Here is a 25,112-nt window from a genome sequence, read left to right on the forward strand (position 1 = left end):
TTCATTTTTTTGCCAGAAAATACTAACGATGAGTTTACCGATCTAAGTACCTACCCTCTTGTTCAGGGCTCAACGATACGGCGATTGTAAAGTTGGTTAACGATGAAAGAGACAGTATTGATTTAACTTGTCAACTCCTACTGTATGCACCTAGAAAACCAGCAGGTAAATTTAGGAATTTGTTTTTCTTGCCAAGAGTTAAGACAAACAAACATGTAAATTCACCCCTATACAGAATGTCACTGTGTAATAAAGTACATCCTCTGAATATAGATTTATTTCAAAATAAGAAATCAGAATTTTTGAAATCTTGTAAGCATTTATTACAGATAATTAGCTAGATGAATGATGCCATATTTTCTCTTTTTGTTTTGTTCTTATTCTTCCTTTTATTGTACTCTATTCTTTATCTTTATCACTGCTCTTATAAGTACTGTAGTTAGGTAACTCTTTATTTCATACTCTGTTTTGTGATTATCTTATTTCTCGTATTTTTTAAATTATATTTTATACGATTAGAACTTATGAGCAAATATTGTAATTGGGTTAACGCCTGTATATTCGCATACAATAAATATATAAATAAAATAAAATAAAATAAATAAATTCTTCAAATTCTGGAGTGACTGGAGAAAGAAAAAGTAACAGTTCTAAATTTGTGTTATTATTTTAACAGAAAAAAAAGGCCGGCTCCATGGTTAAATGGTTAGCGTGCTGGCTTTTGGTCACAGGGGTCCCGCGTTCGATTCCCAGCAGGATCGGGAATTTTAACCATAATTGGTTAATTCCCCTGGCAAGGGGACTGGGTGTATGTGTCGTCCATAATCATCATTTAATCCTCACCACGACGTGCAGGTCGCCTACGGCCGTCAAATCTAAAGACCTGCATCTGGGGAGCCGAAGATTTTGGACACATCAAGGCACTAAAAACCATACGCATTTCATTTTATTTAAAAGAAAAAATGTAATTACATAGATTTAAAACTCTTTTTTAATATCTGCTTTCCTATAAACACCTGAAATAGTAAAGATAAAATAAACTTGAAGGACTGAAAATGTGTTAACATTTTACTAACCAAAGGATAAGAAGAAATAAATTAATATTGAAGATTTCTGCAGTGTACGAAATAAATATTACTGTGAATTAAATAATTTTGGTCAAAACTGTACTTGGGAAGTTTTGTCATAATTGAAGTCCTGATTATTTTGAAGCGGTGTGGGTGAAGTGGAAAATTTAATGGAAATGACCAAACATGATGGGCGGTCAAGTTTGCATCCGCGTGAGTGCGAAGGTGACGCCAGGCCGCGCGACACGATGAAGGTTTAACATTATATAAGTATTATTTTATGGCAGAGTGAGACATTAAGTTTATGTCATCTAATTTTATCATCCTACCACGTTTCATTGTAGTCGGTCTGGATCCACCGAAATAGTTCTTTTGTCAGTGTAGTACGAGGGTTGGAAGCAAAGTATTGGCAACGTAGTCCAGACACTCGCAGGTAATCGGGCATGCCCAATTTGGATATCGGAGCGGTCAGGTGGCGTTGTTGTTGATGGGTAATGTGCATTTCACGGGCATCCAGTTGGGAGTGTTGTTGCTGTGTGGCGTTGAAGTGAAGAGTGTCGATTTCCCCGCTCTATAGCATGTTTTCAAAAGGTGATCATTGTTCGTGGATTAAAATCGAGGTTGGCCGTGGCAAAAATGCATCAGAATGTTATCGAGGATTACATGAAGTCTGTGGCGAGAATGCATTACCGTATAGGACGTTGTCATGTCGCAATGTCAAGCTCTTATTGCAACGGTGGCATTTTGAGGTCTTGGAACACCCTCCGAGCATCTCAGACACGAGTTCTTGTGGCTTCGACCTGTTTCCGAAGTTGAAGGAGCCCCTTAGAGGCCGCCGACCAGTAGGGCACTCCGTCGCTGTCATCAACAGAGAACGCCTTGCCAACGGTCCCGAACGGCTTTCCGATATTTGGCAAAAGGTAATAGATTTTGCGGGAGTCTACATTGAAGGAATGTGATGTAATTGTTCTGGTTAGTTCATTAAATATTTTGTTCTATCAATATTACCACTATTTTTTATAGCCCTCGTATTACAGATATAATACATCCTGCAGTTGACAAACAGAAAAACAGACAAATATGAAACCAAAGGTGAAAGTAATCAGAACATACCTCGTCCTAAATATGAACGAAGTATTACAGAAATAATAATAATAATAATAATAATAATAATAATAATAATAATAATAATAATAATAATAATAATAATAATAATAATAATAATAATATTTGCTATTTGCTTTACGTCGCACCGACACCTACTATCTCCCGAATACTGGATACTGGCCGCACTTAAGCGACTGCAGCTATCGAGCTCGGTATAATAATAATAATAATAATAATAATAATAATAATAATAATAATAATTCATTTTATGACTTATTAAATACTTTTATTATTTAGAGACGCCAGGGTGCTGTAATTTTGTCCCACAGGAATTCTTTTACGTGCCAGAAAATCTACGAACACGAGGCACCTTCGAATACCACCGGATTGAGCCATGATCGAACCCAGTAACTCGAGCTCAGGAGGCCAGCGTCTTACCGCCTGACCTATTCAGTCTGACAATATTACAGAAACGTAAAGTGTGTATAGGCCTATAAAGTACGTACTTAATATTGAAATGTGTTATGACATTCGGAGCTAACCTAGAATGTGCTGACCGGGCGAGTTGGCCGTGAGGTTATGGGCGCGCAGCTGTGAGATGACATCCGGGAGATAGTGGGCTCACATCCCACTGTCGGCAGCCATGAGGATGGTTTTCCGTGGTTTTCCATTTTCACACCAGGCAAATGCTAGGGCTGTACGTTAATAAGGTCATAGGATATTTGATAAATATAATCAAACTTGGTTTTTCGATGGCTGAATAATTCTTCCTTTCTGTTCCAGACCGATCCTAATGACATCAATGGACCTGACCTCGAGACCAAAATCGAAGAGCTGCGACAAGCCGTTAGAAGATCAGAGGTGAGTTCGTGAGGTTGTTGGATTCTCGCTGGTGTGATTCCTTCTTTAATATAAGGTTACATTAGAATGTAGCGTCCTTCTAGATTGACCAACTGTAGACTAAAACATTTCCCTGATTGCTATATCAACGAGGTTGCATGGTATACTGGGCTTTTCATCTTCTCCTCCATGGACAAATTATATAGCAGTGAGACAAAGTGGAGAAAATTTAGGACACAGACCAAGAATTAACTTTCCCAATATACCTTTCTCAGCAATTCCTTTGCTCTTCAGAGTCTAAACAAAACCAATTGAGATTGTTCCTCTAATCGCCTCCGTATGGTGAAAAGTGTTCATGCTGATGATTGCTACCCTAAAGACATAAGTTATTAGCCGATCACTACCTTGAGTTAGGTACTAGTGCAAACCGTAACAATATATTCGAGATACAAGAATGTTTATCATGTAATTTGACTTCCACATACCGAGCGAAATGACTGTGTGGTAAGGTTCGCGTAGCTGTAAGCTTGCATTCGGGAGATGTCAGACTCGAATACCTCTCCCCACCTACCACCTCCCAACAGCAGGCCTGAGCATGGAATTCCGTGGTTTCCCATTTACACACCAGGTGAAGTTTCACTTAAAAGCAACGGCTGTTTTCACCCCAGAAATAGCCCTTTCCTACCCCATCGTCACGGACGACCTGAATTAGTGCAACTAGAAAAAAAGGCCTAAATGACATAAAGGATAATTAAAATAAAACTCTTCTACGTGCCTGTTGACTGCTAAGCAATTTGAAGGTAAGGAGATAATTTAAAAATTGAATTCGGGAGATGTGGGTTACTCGGCCGTCGGCTACCACAAAGATGCTTTTCCGTGGATTTACATTTGATATCAGACAAATACCGGGATTATATCTCAGCCAAAATCACGCCTGATACTTTCGTAACGTTAGCACTTTCAACCAATTGCTTTACCAATATCGTAGACGCCAAGGTCCCAAAAATATTTACCCTTAGATAATCGTTTATGTTCCAGTAAATCCATTATTTAGTAATAATAATAATAATAATAATAATAATAATAATAATAATAATAATAATAATAGAATGTTTTTTACGTGCCACTATTTGTACATTTTGGGGACGCCAAGTTGCCGAAATTTTTCCCCGCAGGAGTCCTTTATGTGCCAGTAAATCTACCGACATGGGGCTGACGTATAGGCCGATGTGTACCTGCAAATACCACCGGACAGAGCCAGGATAGAACCTGCGTATTTAGGCTAAGAAACCAGAGCCTTAACCGTTCTAGGCACTCAGTCCACAAATAACAAACATGTAGCACATACTGTCAATTGAGCGCCCTTGCCTGTCAAGGTGGATGCTGCCCAGGAAGATGGCCTGCAGATATTGGAGTCTCCTATGGTTAGGGAGACGATATCCTCAGCTGAATTTATTGAATTTCATGATCGGATTCTCTGTCTCTATACTATATTATACTATACTAAACCAATATCAACAACAGCAATAATAATAATTGTTACCGTGTTTTAGTGGTAGGTAGAGGTGAAAGAAGGTGCGGGCGTGAACGGGTCTCAAACTACGGAATCAAAGTTAATGTAAAATTTAACAAGGTTATATTTTCTTTTCAAAAACAAAGAAATAACAAGCATGGCAGGTACAAAGTAGCAAGTCCAAAGGGTAGTTACCATATTTACAGGATCTGGGCTTCGCGCCCTGACTTCACAATGCTTGGGCAATCAGCTCAGTTTTACCCCAAACACAAGTTTCAACAGAGGGGCAGAAAACCCCATTCATGCCTAGGAGTCCTTGCTCCAAATTACACTGAAAAGCCTCCACGAGGCATACAACACTCAATTTTCAAAAGAGCCACTCGCTCTCAACTTTAAGCCTCTCAAAGGCCCAACCAAACTCCACCTTCGAGTTGTCCTCACTGGACATAGACACAGGGGTAAAATACCCAACCTACTGAGGGCTATTAAATGAAAAGGGGCAATTACATGACCTCTAAAATAACAATTTGAGAGGAGGCGATCTGCACTCCTAATACACTTGTTTTTAAAACCTAATCTGGCTCTAGGCCACTAATGCAAGGGCTAATCCCATACTACAGAGGTGACTTTAGAAAAGAGCAATTTGTTTTACGTTAACGAAGAATAGGTTGAGAAAATAAGTTCACCTCAAAACAATGTGAGTGGGAGCTCGAGAGGGTTAGCCCTCTCTATCCCAATATGCAGCTTTAAAAGAGAATAGATGAAAAGATTGGTTACATTTTAGGAAAAGGTTACATGGTGGAAACGCTTCGAACCCGCTCCGAGAGTTAAACTGCCAACCTAGCAAGAAAAGAAGTTATTAAGAGGCCATTACCTGGTGTTGAACAGCTGGAGAAGAAAGAGGCGCTTCCCGCCCCCTGCTATGTACTTTACACACTGAAAGATGGAACAGAAGTGGCCCGGAGACCCAAAAATCAGCAGTTTAAATACTCTCGCGGAAGGTTCTAGGCGTTTTAGGGAAGAGAACACCCGCCCACAATCACTTTATTGGCTAGGGTACAGAAACAAATCCAAGTTGGGGGAAGATACATCGGATTGGTCGGAAATTACTAAAAGAAATTCGGGATTGGATAAATCTAAAACAAGGGGAAAAAGAGGGGTATACAGCCAACTTAAACAATAACAGAAAGAAATTTAACAAGAAACAAACTTTTGAAATAAGAACTTCTCCAAAAAAAATAGTTCTTTCACTCCGCACTAGGGTGCACTATTGTTGATCTTCAGTAGTGTCCTCTAGAAGAGAAAGTTCACACTTCTTACTACAAGCAAAACAAAAATACGTCGAAAATGACACAGTTCAAAAACTCCTAAATTTCCAGGTAGAGACATCTTCTGAGAAACTTGAAAATTAATACTGTCCATAAAGTTCAGACTTCCTCCAGCAGAGGAGTTTCAACAGGCGCACATTTTAAATTAGCGGTGTGGAGGTGTACCGCCCGGTACAGACCTCCCCCCCCAAAAGTTCCTCCAGGGGTGACACATGAAATTGTTTGAAAACAAGGTCCAAGTTTTGATGTAGATATGGAGATTAATTGCCAAAAAAAATTTATAAGATTTTCTTAATTTGGTTTGATTCTGTTTCAAAATTTTGTTGTTGCAGTACAGTCTTTATGTTTGTAGAAGTTGAATTCTGAAGATAAACTTTTAATACTTAAAAGTGATGAAAAATTTTGCAATGTCCACCAAATATTGCTGTTGAATTCCCAAGTGTAGTCATTGCTTATAGTAATTGTTCATGTAGTTGATGTTGACGAAGTTGGATGGCCAGACCGGCCGTTGCAGCTTGCGTCCAAAGGAGGCCGCTCGGACCCCTCAAGTACCCTGAGATACCACTCGCCCGCACTATGAGGGGAGCAGAGGTGTTGAAGCACGCCGCGCCCGCGGTGAACATATACAGGCTGCGGGCAAGTAGCAGGTCGTGCGCCGCACATCAGCCTAGGCAAGGCCAACTAGATAGACAGGCCATAAGGCTCCCCCTCCACTTCGGGCGCTACGTCATACTAGTCGCCGGCCGCTTCACTCCTCGCCAGTGACTTGTAGGCTGATCTGAACCTCTCAGCAGTGAGGCTATCGATGGTATTGAATGATATAAACGTGTGTGCACATTGTGAATTATGTCCACGTCGTGTTGTATACCTGGTTGTAAAATCAACTATAGTTCAAAACAACCTAATATTTCAGTGTCTAAATTTCCTACTGACTTGTTTCGCAAACGAAAGTGGATCATAGCCATCCATCGAGCCGAATTCGTCACTTCAGCGAGCTCAGCTGTGTGAAAAAAACACTTCGATGAACGTTTCGTAATTGGGGAGGATTCTGTTAAAAGTCCTGATGGGTCTATTTTAACTGTAAAACCTAACCATTTAAAACTCTCGAAAGACGCTATTCCTAAGTTTGAAAATGTGCCTGCCTATCTTTCTAAAAATCTTCCAACACCGAGCAAAAATCCTATTCAAAGACAAAAAGAATTGAAAAAACGGGAATAAGAAAGAAAGAAAGAAAGAAAGCTGAGGAAGAAGATACCAGGATCAAGGACTTCGATGACGTTCAGGCTAATTTCAGTATTAAACGCCAGTTAGATTTGGCAAAGTTCTGGCAATTTTAACAGCCGAAGTCTCTATATTTTAAATTTTTATATTGAGGAAAATATTACGAAAATTGGTACTTCTTTAACATTAAACGAGGCTCTTGATTTTAAAGCCATTAAACATGATATTTTCATGAATGATAACCCTGATATACGTGCAATAAGTGACGGGGGCAAGATATTCAAATGGTCAAATTTTAAAAGTATTTTTAACTTCATGTTTAGTCCTGCTTGTAACTCAAAAGTGACTGTCCACGACAAAATAGAAACTGTGCACAAAATAATCGATGAAAATGAACGTGAAATTGATGAGTGTATCTTTACTGATAAATTAGAATTTTGTAAGGGAGAGTTAAATTTAGCCTTTGCAAAGAAAGTGTCTTACTCCTGTACACTAATAACATGATTCGCTTCAATATTTGCATTTCCTGGGGCGTAAAAGAAGATAAGACAGTGAACGTTTCTTACAATGCCTCACCCGGTGTATTTACAGTCTTTACTGCAAAACTAGGCACGGGAAATTCGGGTATTGATGACTCACATTGGAATTACTTGAAAAAGAAATTAAAATTGTTAAATGAGCATGAAAGATTTTGTAACTTGTTGGATGGAGTCTACGTAAATCCTAAGCTGAACTATAAAGGAGGAAAGGCTCTTTTTTTGCTAGTGGCTTTACGTCGCACCGACACAGGTCTTATGGCGACTATGGGATAGGGAAGGCCTAAGAGCTGGAAGGAAGCCCCCGTGGCTTTAATTAAGACACAGCCCCATTTGCCTGGTGTGAAAATGGGAAACCGCGGAAAACCATCTTCACGGCTGCCGACAGTGGAATTCGAACCCACTATCTCCCGATGCAAGTTCACAGCCGCACCCACTTAACCGCACGGCATCGCCCGGTAGGAAGAAAGGTAGAGGGAGTTGCTTTTAGCAGTAAAATTGGAGAAAATAACACTACATTAGCTACAACTGCACAAACTTTTATGTTGTCAATCAGTCTTAAAAGAAATAAAGACGTTGATTTGTTTCCATGTAAGAACCTAACGTGACATTTCTTAGAAGAACTAACTTTGCAAGTCTTTAAAGTATTAACAGACAGGCCTATAGGTTATAAGGTAGCATACATAATTTCTGATAATAACAGTGTTAGTAGGAAAATATTTGAAAAGCTGTGCAAAAACAATTTACAAAAAACTTTTCTAAACCCATTTGACGAAACACAAAACTAAATAAATTAATGTTTGATACTGTTCATTTATTTAAAAGCTTATGAAATAACTGGGTTAATCAAGCTGACAACTTACCCCGATTTTGACAAACCTGAGCCAGACAAAAAATTTCTATCTGGGTCTATCTAATGCGGCCTTGGCTTGCTCATGCCCTGAACCAAAAAGTGTTGTAACCAACACATTTAGAGCTACAAAATGTAAACCTGAATATTAATGTTTCTACATGAGGATTCTCAGAGAAACATTCTGATTTCGCTTGACAACAATGTTCTGGAAAACGAAAACGTCATGTTTAAAACATGCAGTGATTGTAGAAGTAGTTTTAAACATTTCGTTGACAAATGTATATACATCTTTTTTAATATATTATTGAATAACAATAGAAAAGTTATCGTACACAAATTCGTGGCTAAGAGGAAGAAATCCTCAAGAAATGAAAAATGTATAAACTGAAACCTTAGGAATTGTTAGGTAAGTTTTAAGTTGAAGCTTAATTCCTAAGAAAGGTGAATTGCCATCATGTATTTGCCTAGTAACATTAAAACTATATTTATACGATTATGCGTTCTAATCTTTTACATGAAACCGTGTTCCGTTACAAATGACAGATGCCAACTTAATATTACGTAAAGAAATGTACATAAACTGCCCCGCCAGTTTTCTCCACGCATAAAACTCGTGTAGTATAGAAGCCTAAATAAAGCCACAATTGAAAGAGTGTTCAATTATATCGTTAAGGTTGAATAAATGAACAATATCATGGAGACAGTGAGAGCGGGCCGTACACTGCCATGATGAACGCCAGCCACTCTCGTGACGTCACGGTCCGAGCCTTGTGGCCTGTCTATCTAGTGCGGCCTTGGCCTAGGCCGGGAGGAGAGCTCCGGCTCGCCGTGCACATGTCGTCCTTGCTGGGGCCGAGGGGGCCCTTCCTCAAACCCAGTCGCGGCACGGCGCCGCGCGGCTGCGGGGGCACTGAAACATTAAAACTAGGCGGCAGAATTTTGTTGGACCATCATCATTTTTTTGAGGGCACAGGCTTGTTGGAGAGGTAGAGGGGCCAGCGGCGTGCAAATATCCATGGCATTTAATCTAAGCAAGCCACAGTGTGTATAGCAGGAGACGGGAGCGTGGTAATGGCCATGGTAAGGACAGAATGGCAGTTTAACGGATCGGGGAAGGTTTTACAAAAAATGCTTACATATAAAACAAAATAGAAGGAGCAGAATGCCTTAAGAGAGGAAACTCAAAAAAAATATAACCTTCATATTCCTATCAAATTATATGAAGCAAGTTGACACAAAATTTACACCGGTTTCACCTGGGACAGGTGAACCCTAAATATCCTCTCGGTGGCTGGATTGCTTACTAACAATGTAACCGGCGTAGGAAAATCGAGAATGATACAAGGCCCATGAAATCTGGGGGCAAGCTTGCCCGCGGGAACAAAGTTCTTGACCATAACTTGGTCCCCTACCTTCAAAGGGGTGGGTCTCCGTCCACGATCATACCTTTCCCTAACCTTTTCATGAGACACTTTAAGATTGGCTTTAGCCTTCTTCCAAAGATCTTTAATGTTGTCCGGATCTATTGTCTCGGGTAGAATGTCACTCAGAGACCAGAGGTTAGAGAGCGGCGTGTTGGGAACAAATTTGAACATCAACGAGGCTGGAGTAAATTTATGTGATTCATGAACCGCCGAATTCAAAGCAAAAGCTAACCAATGCAGGGACGTGTCCCACCTGGAATGTTCTGCATGATGATAGGCAATAAGTGCGGACCTGAGATTACGGTTAACTCGTTCAGCCAGAGATGGTTGAGGGTAATAAGCAGAAGTAGTTACATGAGAGATGGACAAGTCAAAACAGAATTTACGAAATAAATTAGATGTAAAAGCCTTAGCATTATCAGATACAATATATTGGCACGGACCAAAAGAAGCAAAAATAGAATTTAAGCAAGTAATGGTAGACTGAGCGGTAGCCAGCTTAGTCGGAAATAACCAGGAAAATCTAGTAAAGCCATCTACGCATACAAAGATGAACTTGTTAGCATTTCCCTTTGACTGGGGGAAGGGTCCTACATAATCAATATACAGGCGTTCCATGGGGCGCGACGCTTGATGCGAAGACAAAAGGCCTACCTTGGTGGACATGGTGGGTTTACTGAGCAAACAAGATTTACAAGCTTTTACAAGTTCACGGATTTCACCGTCCATACCTTTCCAGATGAACATTTCACGAATCTTTTCACGAGTTTTAAAGATACCCAGATGCCCACCTAATGGGGTCTCATGATAATACTTGAAGATCATAGGTACAAGAACAGCTGGAACGACAACTTTCATCATCTTATCATGCTTCGATGGGCAACATAGAACACCATTCCTCAGAACATAAGGGACAACATGTTCCCCAGAAGAAAGGGTTTCCATTATCGGAGCCAGCGTCGGATCTTCACGTTGGTATTTCTCAATATAACTAAAAAGCATGGGAGCATCTGTTAAGATGGCATTAACACCAGATAGTATGGACTCGGGAGGTGATGAACTGTCGACCGGTTCATGGGTCTCGACGTCGTTGGAAAACATACGGCTGAGTCCATCAGCAACAACATTTTCGGTACCTCTAATATGCCTGACATCGAATTGGAAGGCAGAAATACGGATGGCCCAACGGGCTATACGACCAGTACGACGCGGCCTACCTAAGACCCAACTTAAGGCTTGATTATCTGTCTCCAGGTCGAATTTGACATGTTCCAAATAGAGACGGAACTTCTCTAAGGCGAATAAGACTGCCAAACCTTCGAGCTCATAGATGGAATACTTGGCTTCTTGAGCCGACAAGGTCCTAGATGCATAGGCGATGGGTCGCCTCCCTAGTTCAGTCTCTTGAAGAAGGACTGCAGCTACTGCTGACGACGACGCGTCGGTTTGGACGATGAATTTCTTCGAGAAATCAGGCATAGCAAGTACAGGGGCATTACAGAGAGCTAATTTAAGATCTTCAAAAGCGGCTTGTTGAGAAGGTCCCCACTCGAATTTGATGCCTTTCCTACGAAGAAGGTTCAAGGGCGCCGCTCTATTAGCGAAGTTAGGAATAAACTTCCTGAAGAAATTCACCATACCTATGAACCTGGCGATACCTTTAATGTCCTTGGGAGGTTTAAAATCACGGATGGCCTGTGTTCTAGAATGATCGACTGCAACACCATCAGGTGACACAATATGCCCTAGGAATGACATAGAGGGCTTAGCAAAGGCAACCTTGGACAACTTGACAGTTAACCCAGCCTTACGAAGGCGATTGAGAACTTCTCGCAGATGATCTAGATGTTCTTCGAAGGTTTCCGAAAATACGACGGCATCATCCAAGTAGTGGTACAAGTATTCAAATTTGATGTCGGAGAAGACCCTATCTAGCAGCCTAGTGAGTACAGCTGCTCCCGTGGGGAGCCCGAAAGGCACGCGGTTGTATTCGTATAAGTTCCAGTCCGTGGCAAACGCTGTAAGATGTTTAGACTCTTCGGCAAGGGGGATCTGATTATAGGCCTGATTCAAGTCCAAGATAGTAAAGAACTTGGCCTTACGGAACCATGGAAAACAAGAATGAAGGTCGTGAAGGGGCACAGATTGTAACACCACCTTCCGATTGAGAGCCCTGTAATCAATGACAGGCCTGAAGCCCCCTTGGGGTTTCGGGACTAGAAAAATAGGCGAAGAATACGCTGACTTAGAGGGCCTAATAATACCATCCTTCAACATCTGATCGATAATTTCTTTCAGAGCCTTCATTTTAGGTGGAGATAGCCTATAAGGTGGAAAACGGACAGGAATCGAATCCGTGACCTCAATTTTGTATTCAATAAGGTCAGTAACACCAAGAGTATCAGAGAACACCTCCGGAAAGGACTGACACAATTTGCGAATACTATCAGCCTGCTCCTCAGGTAGATGTCTAAGGTCTAACAACATCTCATCCTGGGTAGGCGAAATAGATGAACATGATACAGAATTACACTTTAACAAGGGAATGTTACAATTGGACGCAAATTTGAATGTGCACGACTTACTCTGAAGATCGAGCACAAGACCAGTGTGAGAAATGAAGTCCGCTCCCAGTATGATGGGGCAAGACAAGTGCTTAGCCACAAACAGTTTGGTTTTCCATGTAAATTTAAAAATACGAATTTTGACCAGTAAGGAACCTAGAATTTCTAATGGAGATGAATTAGCCGAAACATATAGAACAGGAGATGAGACATAGTCAGGTAGTTTACAAAAAGATTTCAATTTAGAATACCATTCAGCCGAAATAATCGAACAGACACTGCCTGAATCTAATAAAGCGGTTATAGGCTCATTGTTTAACTCAATCTTAAGAAAAGGAATAGGTGCGGGGGAATCCGCCGCAATCCTAAGACACTCTTTGGGACATTCAAAAGATGCATTTGAAAATTGCTCGTTCCCTGAATTTACAACCTGTTTACTAGGGGCTGAGTCTCGGGAAGATGGATTAGTCGACTCAGCCGAAACCACTAGTCACTTTTTATTATTGGCATAGGTGGAATTTGCACCAGAAGTTGAGCAGGAGGGGGTGCTATTCGAATTTGGGCAATTCTTGGCGATATGTGAGAAAGCCCTACATTTAAAACAGCCTTGTGATGAACCAGCCCCATTACTTGTCCCACTCGACTTGATCAGTGGACACTTATTGCGCAGGTGGTCAGGCGACCCACAAGCATAACATTTACGAGGGGTGACTGATCGGCGAGGTGGAGGCCGAGTATTACTAAAGGAAGGCGGGGGTTCTTTCGCTACACGCAAAGAATCGGCGTATCTAACTCCTTCCGCTGAGACGGCCAATGCTTCAAGTTCCGAGAAAGTTTGCGGGCACGCCGCGAAACACAAATATGACCTGTAGGGTGGTGAAATCCCTTCCACAATAGCTTGTACAATCTGATCCTCAGGGAAATGAAGAGCAAACACCCTAGTATAAAACTTAATATCTTGGATGAAGTCTGCCAAGTTTTCATCCAAGCGCTGTACCCGATAATAGTACTTCTGAATAAGGGAGGACCTGGCCCTAGCAGGGATGAAGTTAGCTAGCAAGTGGGCATGGAAATCCTCAATAGATGATTGCTCGGCAATGGCTCTTACGATTTTATCAGAGAGAATACCAATAGCATACGGATAGATAATTTGCAAAATTTGACATGGAGAAAGAGAAAAAACAAGGGCATGATCCTGAAATTCAACTAGAAATCTTAAAAATGAAATTACGTCACTGGTGGTATTAACGGAAAACTTAGAGATACCTCTGAGCAACATTGCCAAGGGATGAGGCAAGCTAATAAACCCGGGTGACATAGTAGGTAAAGGTTTCAATGGCAAGGTAGTTAATTCAGAACGTACATTATTTAATGAGTTACGGCGTTCAGACTCGTCCAATGGGGCAGAGGTTGTTTGAGCAGCAATGGTTTTCCTATTGACTTCTCCCTTATGAGGCTCTTCCTCGCTACCTACATTCACCGTGACGGGTTGATCAGTTTTGGGAGGAACCTCCCCAGTTAACAATTGAGTGACCTTGCTAGATAATTCAGAAATATTTTCAAGCAGCGTACTAGCTTCCTTCCTCTGAACGTCATTCAACTTCAGAGACAACAGATCATTAACTCTATTTGAAAAGTGATATAGCCTGGCTTGCACACGCTTAATTTGATTAGGAGAAGGATCATTTTCATCAAAAAAACTAACTACAGATGCTAGGCAGTAATATTCTCGACGATCGTGGAAAGAGAGTCGTCAATTTCTTTCTCTCCCAAGGTGGGGATGGAAATGGGCAAATCAAGGGACTCTCTAAGCTTATTGGTGTCTACTGCAACCGTGCCTCCAGATTGCACATTTCTAATAGTTAACTCATATATCAACTCCTCTTTGCGCAAATAGTTAAGATGGAGAACATCGCGAGGTCCGGGCATGATGACAGAACAATTTTGAAAAACTAAAAAAAAAATCCAGCAACTGAGAAAATTGTTAGAGTTCGGAATAAAACAATGTTTAACCGTCAAAAAGGGCTAAATTGAGACCCATTCAATCACGCTCTGCTACCACTTGTTACCGTGTTTTAGTGGTAGGTAGAGGTGAAATAAGGTGCGGGCGTGAACGGGTCTCAAACTACGGAATCAAAGTTAATGTAAAATTTAACAAGGTTATATTTTCTTTTCAAAAACAAAGAAATAACAAGCATGGCAGGTACAAAGTAGCAAGTCCAAAGGGTAGTTACCATATTTACAGGATCTGGGCTTCGCGCCCTGACTTCACAATGCTTGGGCAATCAGCTCAGTTTTACCCCAAACACAAGTTTCAACAGAGGGGCAGAAAACCCCATTCATGCCTAGGAGTCCTTGCTCCAAATTACACTGAAAAGACTCCACGAGGCATACAACACTCAATTTTCAAAAGAGCCACTCGCTCTCAACTTTAAGCCTCTCAAAGGCCCAACCAAACTCCACCTTCGAGTTGTCCTCACTGGACATAGACACAGGGGTAAAATACCCAACCTACTGAGGGCTATTAAATGAAAAGGGGCAATTACATGACCTCTAAAATAACAATTTGAGAGGAGGCGATCTGCACTCCTAATACACTTGTTTTTAAAACCTAATCTGGCTCTAGGCCACTAATGCAAGGGCTAATCCCATACTACAGAGGTGACTTTAGAAAAGAGCAATTTGTTTTACGTTAACGAAGAATAGGTTGAGAAAATAAGTTCACCTCAAAACAATGTGAGTGGGAGCTCGAGAGGGTTAGCCCTCTCTATCCCAATATGCAGCTTTAAAAGAGAATAGATGAAAAGATTGGTTACATTTTAGGAAAAGGTTACATGGTGGAAACGCTTCGAACCCGCTCCGAGAGTTAAACTGCCAACCTAGCAAGAAAAGAAGTTATTAAGAGGCCATTACCTGGTGTTGAACAGCTGGAGAAGAAAGAGGCGCTTCCCGCCCCCTGCTATGTACTTTACACACTGAAAGATGGAACAGAAGTGGCCCGGAGACCCAAAAATCAGCAGTTTAAATACTCTCGCGGAAGGTTCTAGGCGTTTTAGGGAAGAGAACACCCGCCCACAATCACTTTATTGGCTAGGGTCCAGAAACAAATCCAAGTTGGGGGAAGATACATCGGATTGGTCGGAAATTACTAAAAGAAATTCGGGATTGGATAAATCTAAAACAAGGGGAAAAAGAGGGGTATACAGCCAACTTAAACAATAACAGAAAGAAATTTAACAAGAAACAAACTTTTGAAATAAGAACTTCTCCAAAAAAAATAGTTCTTTCACTCCGCACTAGGGTGCACTATTGTTGATCTTCAGTAGTGTCCTCTAGAAGAGAAAGTTCACACTTCTTACTACAAGCAAAACAAAAATACGTCGAAAATGACACAGTTCAAAAACTCCTAAATTTCCAGGTAGAGACATCTTCTGAGAAACTTGAAAATTAATACTGTCCATAAAGTTCAGACTTCCTCCAGCAGAGGAGTTTCAACAGGCGCACATTTTAAATTAGCGGTGTGGAGGTGTACCGCCCGGTACAATAATAATAATAATAATAATAATAATAATAATAATAATAATAATAATAATAATAATAATAATAATAATACCGGGACCGAGCCTTTTCCTGTCCCATCGTCGCCGTAAAACATATCTGTGTCGGTGCGACGTAACAACTAGAAAGAAAAAAAAACCGGGCGAGTTGGCCTTGCGGTTAGAAGCGCGCAGCTGTGAGCTTGCATCCGGGAGATAGTGGGTTCGAATCCCACTGTCGACAGCCCTGAAGATGGTTTTCCGTAGGTTCCCATTTTCACATCAGGCAAATGCTGGGGCTGTACCCTAATTAAGGCCACGGCTGGTTCCTTCCAACTCCTAGCCCTTTCCTATCGCATCCTCGCCATAAGACCTATCTGTCTTCGATTCGACGTAAAGCCACTAGCAAATAATAATAATTAATAATAATAATAATAATAATAATAATAATAATAATAATAATAATAATAATAATCACGTGTAACACTAGAGTGGCAAAAGTTGTCCCATGGGCAAAAATTAATACATGTCCGTAAATCTGTAGAAATAGGTCTCACAGATTTAATCACCTTAAATTTAATTATGAGAAATGTGCATTTGAAACACGAACTGGTGTCTAGAACCTTACATTATTTGTACTGGACAATATACACAGTATCAGAACGAAAGCGCATCGTACTGATCAACGTTGGACAGAAATGTACAGATAGGCTAATAAAGGCTGTTCAGTTGCAAAATAGACAGATGACTAAAAATACCATATATTGGGACAATATACACATTATCAAAATGACAGTATAATGAAATAGCTTAACGGATAATTCTTTTCCCATCGCTTTGTCCTACATCTCTGTGGTATTGGGTTTGAACTGCGTCGCATATGTGGATTTAGCTATGTTTTTCGGCCGGATGTCTTTCCTGACACCAACCCTACATGGAGGGATGTAATCACAAATGCGTGTTTTTCTGGTGGTTGGTAATGTGGTGTGTGTGTGAATTTGAAAAGGACAGTGTTGAGACAGACACAAAACACCAGTCCCTGAGCCAGAAGAATTAATCAGAAACGATTATAATCCCCGACCCGGCCGGGAATCAAACACGGGAACCTCTAAACCAAAGGACACTACACTGACAATTCAGCCAAGGAGTCGGATAATAGTTTGTCGGATGATAATGTTTGTTTAAATGAAACAGAGTGTGGTGTCTGGAGACTTACGTTAACATCACACACTTCATGAAAACGATAGGATACTGGTGATACTTTGTGGTGATCTATAGATAATTGCCGCCACCGTTCAAGCATTTGTCCCAACGCTAAATAGCTTTCACTGTAATCTCAACAATGAAGGACCCTGGTTTATAGTTGATGAAATTTTCCACAGCATCAGGAACTTCTTGACTGACCTTCAGAGTTTTCTTCTGTCGTAAGTGGAGAGGTTGTTGGCTGTAAGGCGGGTGATCGATAGGACAGTGGCGGAAATAGCGCCGATTGTCTAGTGTTGCGTTGCGATGTGTTGCCATGGATCATAAGCACACATCGTGACACTTTCCCCTCTCAAGAAGCTATTTGTTTAATTACTGATTTATTTAATTTATTTATTTATCGTATGGCTGGCTCTTAGGTGCCTTTGCTGGCGGGACCTAGTGTTTACAGTGCACTATGTCTTCTTGTATGGGATAGAGAAATCTTGTTACTTTCATTGATATTTATTTATCGTATGGCTGGCTCTTATGTGCCTTTGCTGGCGGGACCTAGTGTTTGCAGTGCACTATGTCTTCTTGTATGGGATAGAGCAATCTTGTTACTTTCATTGATCTGTCTCAGTTTATCCTTGGCTTTGACAAGATGAAAGTGACTGAGGTATGAGTGATGCTAGTAATGCCAGTCCTTATGCAGCCAGTCCCTGCTATGAATGGTGTGAAAATATTGCTCATAGGGTCGGTTGGTGCATGCATTTTAGTGGGCGTGACAGACTAATATGTAATAGCAACTTCTGGCTCGGTGAGGAAAGCAACAGGAAACCACTTCACTCCTCATTTCCCTAGTACGCCTCTTCAGTGATGCCTAGGCCATCTATGACAGCTGATGGCGGAGCTGTTGAGGACCCAACCAGCCTTCGGGCTGAGGACTAAACATACATACATGGCTCTTAGTGCTGGGAGTGTCCGAGGACATGTTTGGCTCGCCTGGTGCAGGACTTCCTATCTCACGTCCATGGACGACCTGTACGATGATGATAATGAGGTAGGGAGAGTGTGAGACCCGGCGTCAGCATGTAGCCTACTCCTGCCGAGTAACATCGGTAGGTCTGCTCAAAGCTTCACGTCTCCATCCGACGGACGAATCATCGTCAACAGCCTCATATGCCTGACTCCATATGAACACCACAGAGAGGTTTGTAACTGTATCACCGAGGGAGCTGGCCGTGCGGTTAGGGTCGTGCAGCTGTGAATTCGGGAGGTAGTAGGTCGAACCCCACTGTCGACAGCCCTGAAGATGGTTTTCTGTGGTTCCCTCTCTGCACACAAGGCAAATATTGGGATTTATCCTACACAGTTATTAAGGCCACGGCCGCTTGCTTCCCACTCCCAGCCTTTTCCTATTCCATCATCGCCATAAGACCTATCTGTGTTGGTGAAACGTAAAGCAAATTGTAAAATAATAATAATAATAATAATAATAATAATAATAATAATATAAAAATGAGGAATTGAATCCAGGCTTTTGGCACGCAATTAGAAATTGCATACCACCACCTCTCCTACTCTGCTAGCCAACATTCTGATGGTGAAAAGTTTCCGACCAACGGGACTCGAACCAGCTAAACACTGTGTCAGACCATATAGGCTTGGCCTCTTAGCGATCATGTCCACCAGGCGGGCTTGGATTGTTACTAAAAACTCTAAACCATGCAGTACTGCCTTATCTTAGCTGTTGCATCAGTTACGAGCAGTGTTACCAGTTGTCTATATTTCATTTGAACAATTCTCATACAACTTTAAATAACGAGAACCTGCATAATATTTTCAAATTTTAATTCAAACATGCTTGGTCCCTATTTAAGGAATACTCAGGTAGAGAAAATGCCACGCCACTGTGATTTCTTTTATTGTAAGATGTCCCTTGGTTCCCATGTGCTTAACATCCTATTTCGTGTTGTGATCAAGCTCGGCGGTGCACGGGGCTGTAATCAGTAGCCAGACACTTATTTCGGGACAAATTATACGGCAATATACTAATAAGGGTATGGAGTGGTTTTGAGATTGCTGTCCCACCCACTCCGGCACTTCGTATCTCTATTACAAGCCGAGCGACCTACCCCGGGCCATAGGGTTAGCTAAGGTCAGCTATTTGTAATGCTTACTTTCAACATGTAATTACATTCTTCGTTGAAAGCGTGAGTGTTTACGAGATGGGTTCACTGAGCATTAGAAACCTTGATTTTCTATCTTTCAGTTTGGCATTCCACGAAATTTTGCTGTCTTCTCTTACAAACGTATGGTGAATGGCTGGTGGAAACTTGAAAATTTCAGTAAAAATATATTTATTTTAATAGCGTGACATTGAAAAACACCTCTCTTATACATTTAGATGGGTGAAATCGGGTGAGTCTGCCGTGCGGTAAGGGCGCTGTAAGCTTGCATCCGGAGAAAGTGGGTTCAAACCCCATTGTCGGCAGTTCTGAAGATGTTTTCCGTGGTTTCTGATTTTCACACCAGGTAAATGCTGGAGCTGTACGTTAATTAAGGCCACGTCCGCTTCCTTCCCATTCCTAAGCCTTTCGTATCCCATCATCGCCATAAGACCTATCTGTGTTGGTGCGACGTAAAGTAAATAGCTAGACGGGCGAAATGAAAATTGAGTAAGTGAGTGGGATTTTTGAAAATCCACAGCCAGTTTCCAGTCATTCGACCTGGTCAGGGATGGAATGAATAACTCCCCCATCTAGCGGCGAGGATAGGAAATGTGCCGGCTGCCGAAGCCTGTCGCACTCCTCTGGGGCAATGATAAATGACTGACAGATGAAATGAAATGATAGTGGAGAGTGTTACTGGAATGAAAGATGACAGGGGAAACCGGAGTACCCGGAGGAAAACCTGTCCCGCCTGCGCCTTGTCCAGCACAAATCTCACATGGAGTGACCGGGATTTGAACCACGGTATCCAGCGGTGAGAGGCCGGCGCGCTGCCGCTTGAACCACGGAGGCTGCGGGGGAATTTTGAAATAGTAAGTTATGTACACGTCCGTCTCTGTGGTGTAGTGGTTAGTGTGATTAGCTGTCACCCCCAGAGGCCGTGGTTTGATTCCCGACTGTGCCACGAAATTTGAAAAGTGGTACGAGGGCTGGAACGGGGTTCACTGAGCCTCGGGAGGTCAACTGAGTACAGGGGGTTCGATTCCCTTCTCAGCCATTCTCGAATTGGTTTTCCATGGTTTCCAACTTCTTGTCCAGGAAAATGCTGGGATGGTTCCTAACTTAAAGCCACGGCCGTTTCCTTGCCTATTCCTTGTCTATCCCTTCCAAATTTCCCATCCCTCTACAAGGTCCCTGTTCAGCATAGCATATGAGGCCAGCTGGGCGAGGTACTGGTCCTCCTTCCAAATTGTGTCCCCGACCAAATGTCTCATGCTCCAGGGCACTGTCCTTCAAGCGGTAGAGTTGGGATCCCTCGCTTGTCCGGGGGAAAAACCAACCATGAAGTGTAAACGGATTGAATAAAATAATAATAAAAGTTATATCCACATCGGTCTCGGATTCCACGTAAAATTAAAGGTCCCGTAGCTGTGATCACAGTAACTATTCATCTTTCAAAACACGCGTTATATCGAAGCTTTTGACCCCAGAAGGCAAAAGGACTTTATTACGATTTTGAGAAGAACAGTTACTAAAAGAGGGAGGGTTTCCTCCTTTGATACTGCTAACCAACTAACCTAATTTGCTTTAAATACCGGACTTTCGCGCGTCCAGACGGATATTGCGGGGACACCGGACACCTGAGCCAAAAAAATAAATAAATGAACCAGTCGTTACAACAGTCGGCTGATTCTTGTGTGATAGACCTAGCGATCCTTTTTATGGATGGCTTCGATAGCCACTTAATGCCTCTATGCTACAAAAACACGAAATAAGTAATTTTTTTAATACATCGAGTTGAGCCTCTATGGACTGCATGATAGCAACCAACTTCATTTTAGTGTCTAGGTCTTGTTCTTGTTCCGGCTTTGACTTCCTGCCAGTATTTTCTGAGCCCAGCGACGAGTGTCTGTTTATGCTCTTCAGACAAAGGTAAATTTTCCGTCTTCTGGAAGCTGATGCCATTTTGAAACCTTGATAGTTGTTCACCAATCTTCTGAATGCGTTCCTGTCATGAATTTCTTGGTCTGAAATACCAATCTGCCTCAGATCTTTTTCGGAATCCTGGAACCTTATCGGCCTTGTTGCCTTAGATTGAATAAAATTCCATATTCTTTTCGTTAGTCGATCATCAGTCATCCTCAAGAGATGACCGTCTCTTCTTAATTGACGCTGTGAGAGGTTCTGTCTTGCTGTACAAATCCTCATTTGGCCGCATTCGCCACTGTCCTTCAACCCACCTATTACCTATTCCTTTTCCTTGCAAACTTTTGTATTATTCCGACAAAAATACCCAGTGATTTCCTTATGACGAACAATCTCTAAAGTAATTGTAATTATAATTTTACTGACTACTTTTTGTAAAAGTAATTTGTATTCTTTCTTTCTTTCTTTCTTTCTTTCTTAATCCATTTACCATCCACTGTTGGTTTTCTCCTCGGACTCAGTGACGGATCCCACCCCTAACAGCCTCAAATGCAGTGTCCTGGAGCGTAAGACTTTTAGTAGGGGTATATACCTGAGAAGGAGGACCAGTACCTCACCAAGGAGACCGCAGCTGCTATGCTGAACAGGAGCCTTATGGGCGGATGGGAAGTTTGTAAGGTGTATAGAAGGAAGAGGGAAGGAAGCGGCCGTTGCCTTAAGTTAGCACCATCATGATATTTGGCTGGAGAAGTGGGAAAACATGGCTTTCCACCAAGGCAACCTCGGTTCGAATTCTGGCCAATCAACTTGGGATTTTTAAAATTCTTCTTCCTGTGTTTTTGAATCCATGTAAACTGAATGATATAATCACAAGATCAACAGTTACGGTTTACCCTGCAGGGTTAGTTTTTCCTTCGAACTCAGCGAGGGATCCCACCTCTAACGCCTCAAGGGCAGTATCCTGGAACGTGAGGGATAGAGAAGGAAGAGGAAGATTGCCGTGGCCTTAAGTTAGGTACCATCCCGCCATTTGCCTGTAAGAGAAGTGGGAAACCACGAAAGTCACTCCCAGGATGGCTGAGATGGGAATCAAACCCACCTCTACTCAGTTGACCTCCCAAGGCTGAGTGGACCCCATTCCAGCCCTCGTAGCACTTTTCAAATTTCGTGGCAGAGACGGGAATCGAGCCCTGGCCTCCGGCGGTGGCAGAAAATCACGCTAACCACTACACCACAGAGGCGGATAATAATAATAATAATAATAATAATAATAATAATAATAGTAATAATAATAATAGCCTCCGTGGCTCAGGTGGCAGCGCTTCGGCCTCTCACAGCTGGGTTCCGTGGTTCAAAACCCGGTCACTCCATGTGAGATTTGTGCTGGATAAAGCGGACGTGGGACAGGTTTTCCTTCGGGTACTCCGGTTTTCCCTGTCATCTTTCATTTCAGCAACACTCTCCACTATCATTTCATTTCATCTGTCAGTCATTAATCATTGCCTTAGTGGAGTGCGACAGGCTTCTTCAGCCGGCACAATTCCTATCTTTGTTGCAAGTTGGGGGCTTCATTCATTCCATCCCTGACCCGGTCACTAACTAGAGAACAGGTTATAGGTTTTCAATAATGATAATAATATGTTTATTAAAATATAATTAAATAAAATTCACTACTGTTTCTTTTAATGAGATGAATTTCACAGACATGCAAGATATTTTCATTCAAAATTTCAAAAATACCTTTTTCAGTTAATGTTTTAGTAATACAGGTCTGATTCTTCTATCATTTTTTTAGAACCTCTTATCTTTCGATGGATTTTTTTTTTTTGTCTGGATCCATGTGGTCATCCAGAAGTGCTGTTGGATGTCTCCATTCTGAGAAATATGCCTATATATAAGTTAGTGAGAGCAGAATGATTCAGCGAAGTTTGACTAGGAAGATTTAGACGATGCGGAAAACCAAGACACTGAGAATTTGTGCACTTGGTGCTGGACAGAAGTATAGTGGATAATAAATAGAAGGAAACAAAATGACAAACAGTTTCTAGTAGGTGTGGGATGCAATGATCATGTAGGATAGGATGGCATGGAGTGCTGCATCAAACTTGTCTTGGGACTGACGACGCAGAGAACAACCCAGTGCACAGGCTCTGTTGTCTGATGTTAGACGTACATAACAGAAAGGAGCCGACAGACAGGAGATTCTGTTGTGAAACCGTATCGCTCCAGCTTGACCCCGCGCCCCGCTTCGTCCTAATTGCCTGTCCCTTATCGAACACCATTAGCCATTGGTCACGGCGCACAATCGTCGAGACCCATCTCTACGTCTCTCTTTTACGACACATTGTTCAGCCCATCATGAATATACACAGCAGAGCTCTACAATAGTTTCAACAACCCTGCTGCAGTCTTCACAAGAGCTAAATCAACTTCCTACCCTACTACGCAAAGAATGCTCCATAACGAATTACATAGTGAAGAGAGAATCTCGAAATTACCGGCACATAGTTATTTTGGGAGGGCACATTACTAACACGGTTCTAGTTTTTCAGAAATATAACTTCCTTTACAGATCATACTTATCATTATCATCTTCATCTGGGGTAATTACTCGCGAGTCTTTAAATGACTGAACTGTCCGATTCGCGATGTACACACTTTCCCACAATGGTAAATGAAATGTCGTATGGCTTTTAGTGCCGGGATATCCCAGGACGGGTTCGGCTAGGCAGGAGCAGGTCTTTCTATTTGACTCCCGTAGGCGACCTGCGCGTCGTGATGAGGATGAAATGATGATGAAGACAACACATACACCCAGCCCTCGTGCCATCGGAATTAACCAATTAAGGTTTAAAACCCCGACCCGGCCGGGAATCGAACCCGGGAACCTCTGAACCGAAGGGCAGTACGCTGACCGTTCAGCCAACGAGTCGGACCCCACAATGGTGATATACATATATTAAGAAGTAAACTGGTAACTGGCCTCGTCTCCTGGGGGCTAGTCTAAGATTTCTCTTTGTGTGCTATTCTACAGCAACACGAATACTGTGTTCTTCTAATAGTTCTATTTCTCAAAGGGTGTTCTCTTTTCAGGTGGGGGTGGTAGTGGTGATTACTGTTTTAAGAGGAAGTACAACTAGGCAACCATCCTCTATATAACACTAATTAGAGAGGAAAAATGGAAGGGGTCCGACACTTCGAAAAATGTAGATATCGGCCAAAGGAAGACAAGGGACGCGAAGGGCGTGAAAATTAAAGACTTCCTAGGCCTCGCAAACCTAATACCGTCGGGGTCGGAAAAGAACAAGAGTTGATCATGGGAGGTCGGATAGGATAGATGAAAGTGAGGAGCCTGGCACAAGTAAGTGGAAGCAATGACAGGACTCAGCTAAGGGCTCCGTGTTCGCCATCCCACGCTCCAAAGTTCAGAGCCCTTGGGACCCTTTTTAGTCGCCTCTTACGACAGACGGGGGATACCGTGGGTGTTTATTCTACCGCCCCCACCCACAGGGGGTTTCAGGTTGGGGTGGCCCGGGCCACATGTTTCCCAGTTGTCAGTATTGATGTTACCCTACATCAAGGTGCCTTTAATGAAAGCTTTATATCCCTTCTTTTTATCTCGAACACAGTGATCACCCTTGTGTTGTGTCTATCTCACAGAATTAATTAGAAACTCAGTAATAGGTCACCCAGTGGTGTTTCGTTTCCTGTACCATCTGGTAGAATGAAATGGAATATCGAAGTTGACACACACATAGCCTGAATTCTGTCAAATCAAAATGCTTGCATACAGTAGCTGAAGCCGTATTATTATTATTATTATTATTATTATTATTAAATG

General features: G+C 41.9%; 1 protein-coding gene across 1 annotated transcript in view; it reads left to right on the forward strand.

Moving 5' to 3' along the window:
* The window catches only part of nwk (nervous wreck), a 1,047,247-nt gene that overhangs the window by 925,503 nt on the left and 96,632 nt on the right, over positions 1-25,112 (forward strand). The window contains exon 11 of the mRNA XM_068227774.1: positions 2,958-3,035. Within this exon, the coding sequence (XP_068083875.1) occupies positions 2,958-3,035 (78 nt within the window). The remainder of the gene's footprint in view (positions 1-2,957; positions 3,036-25,112) is intronic.

Source organism: Anabrus simplex, chromosome 5 (assembly GCF_040414725.1).
Source record: "Anabrus simplex isolate iqAnaSimp1 chromosome 5, ASM4041472v1, whole genome shotgun sequence".
Taxonomy (NCBI): domain Eukaryota; kingdom Metazoa; phylum Arthropoda; class Insecta; order Orthoptera; family Tettigoniidae; genus Anabrus; species Anabrus simplex.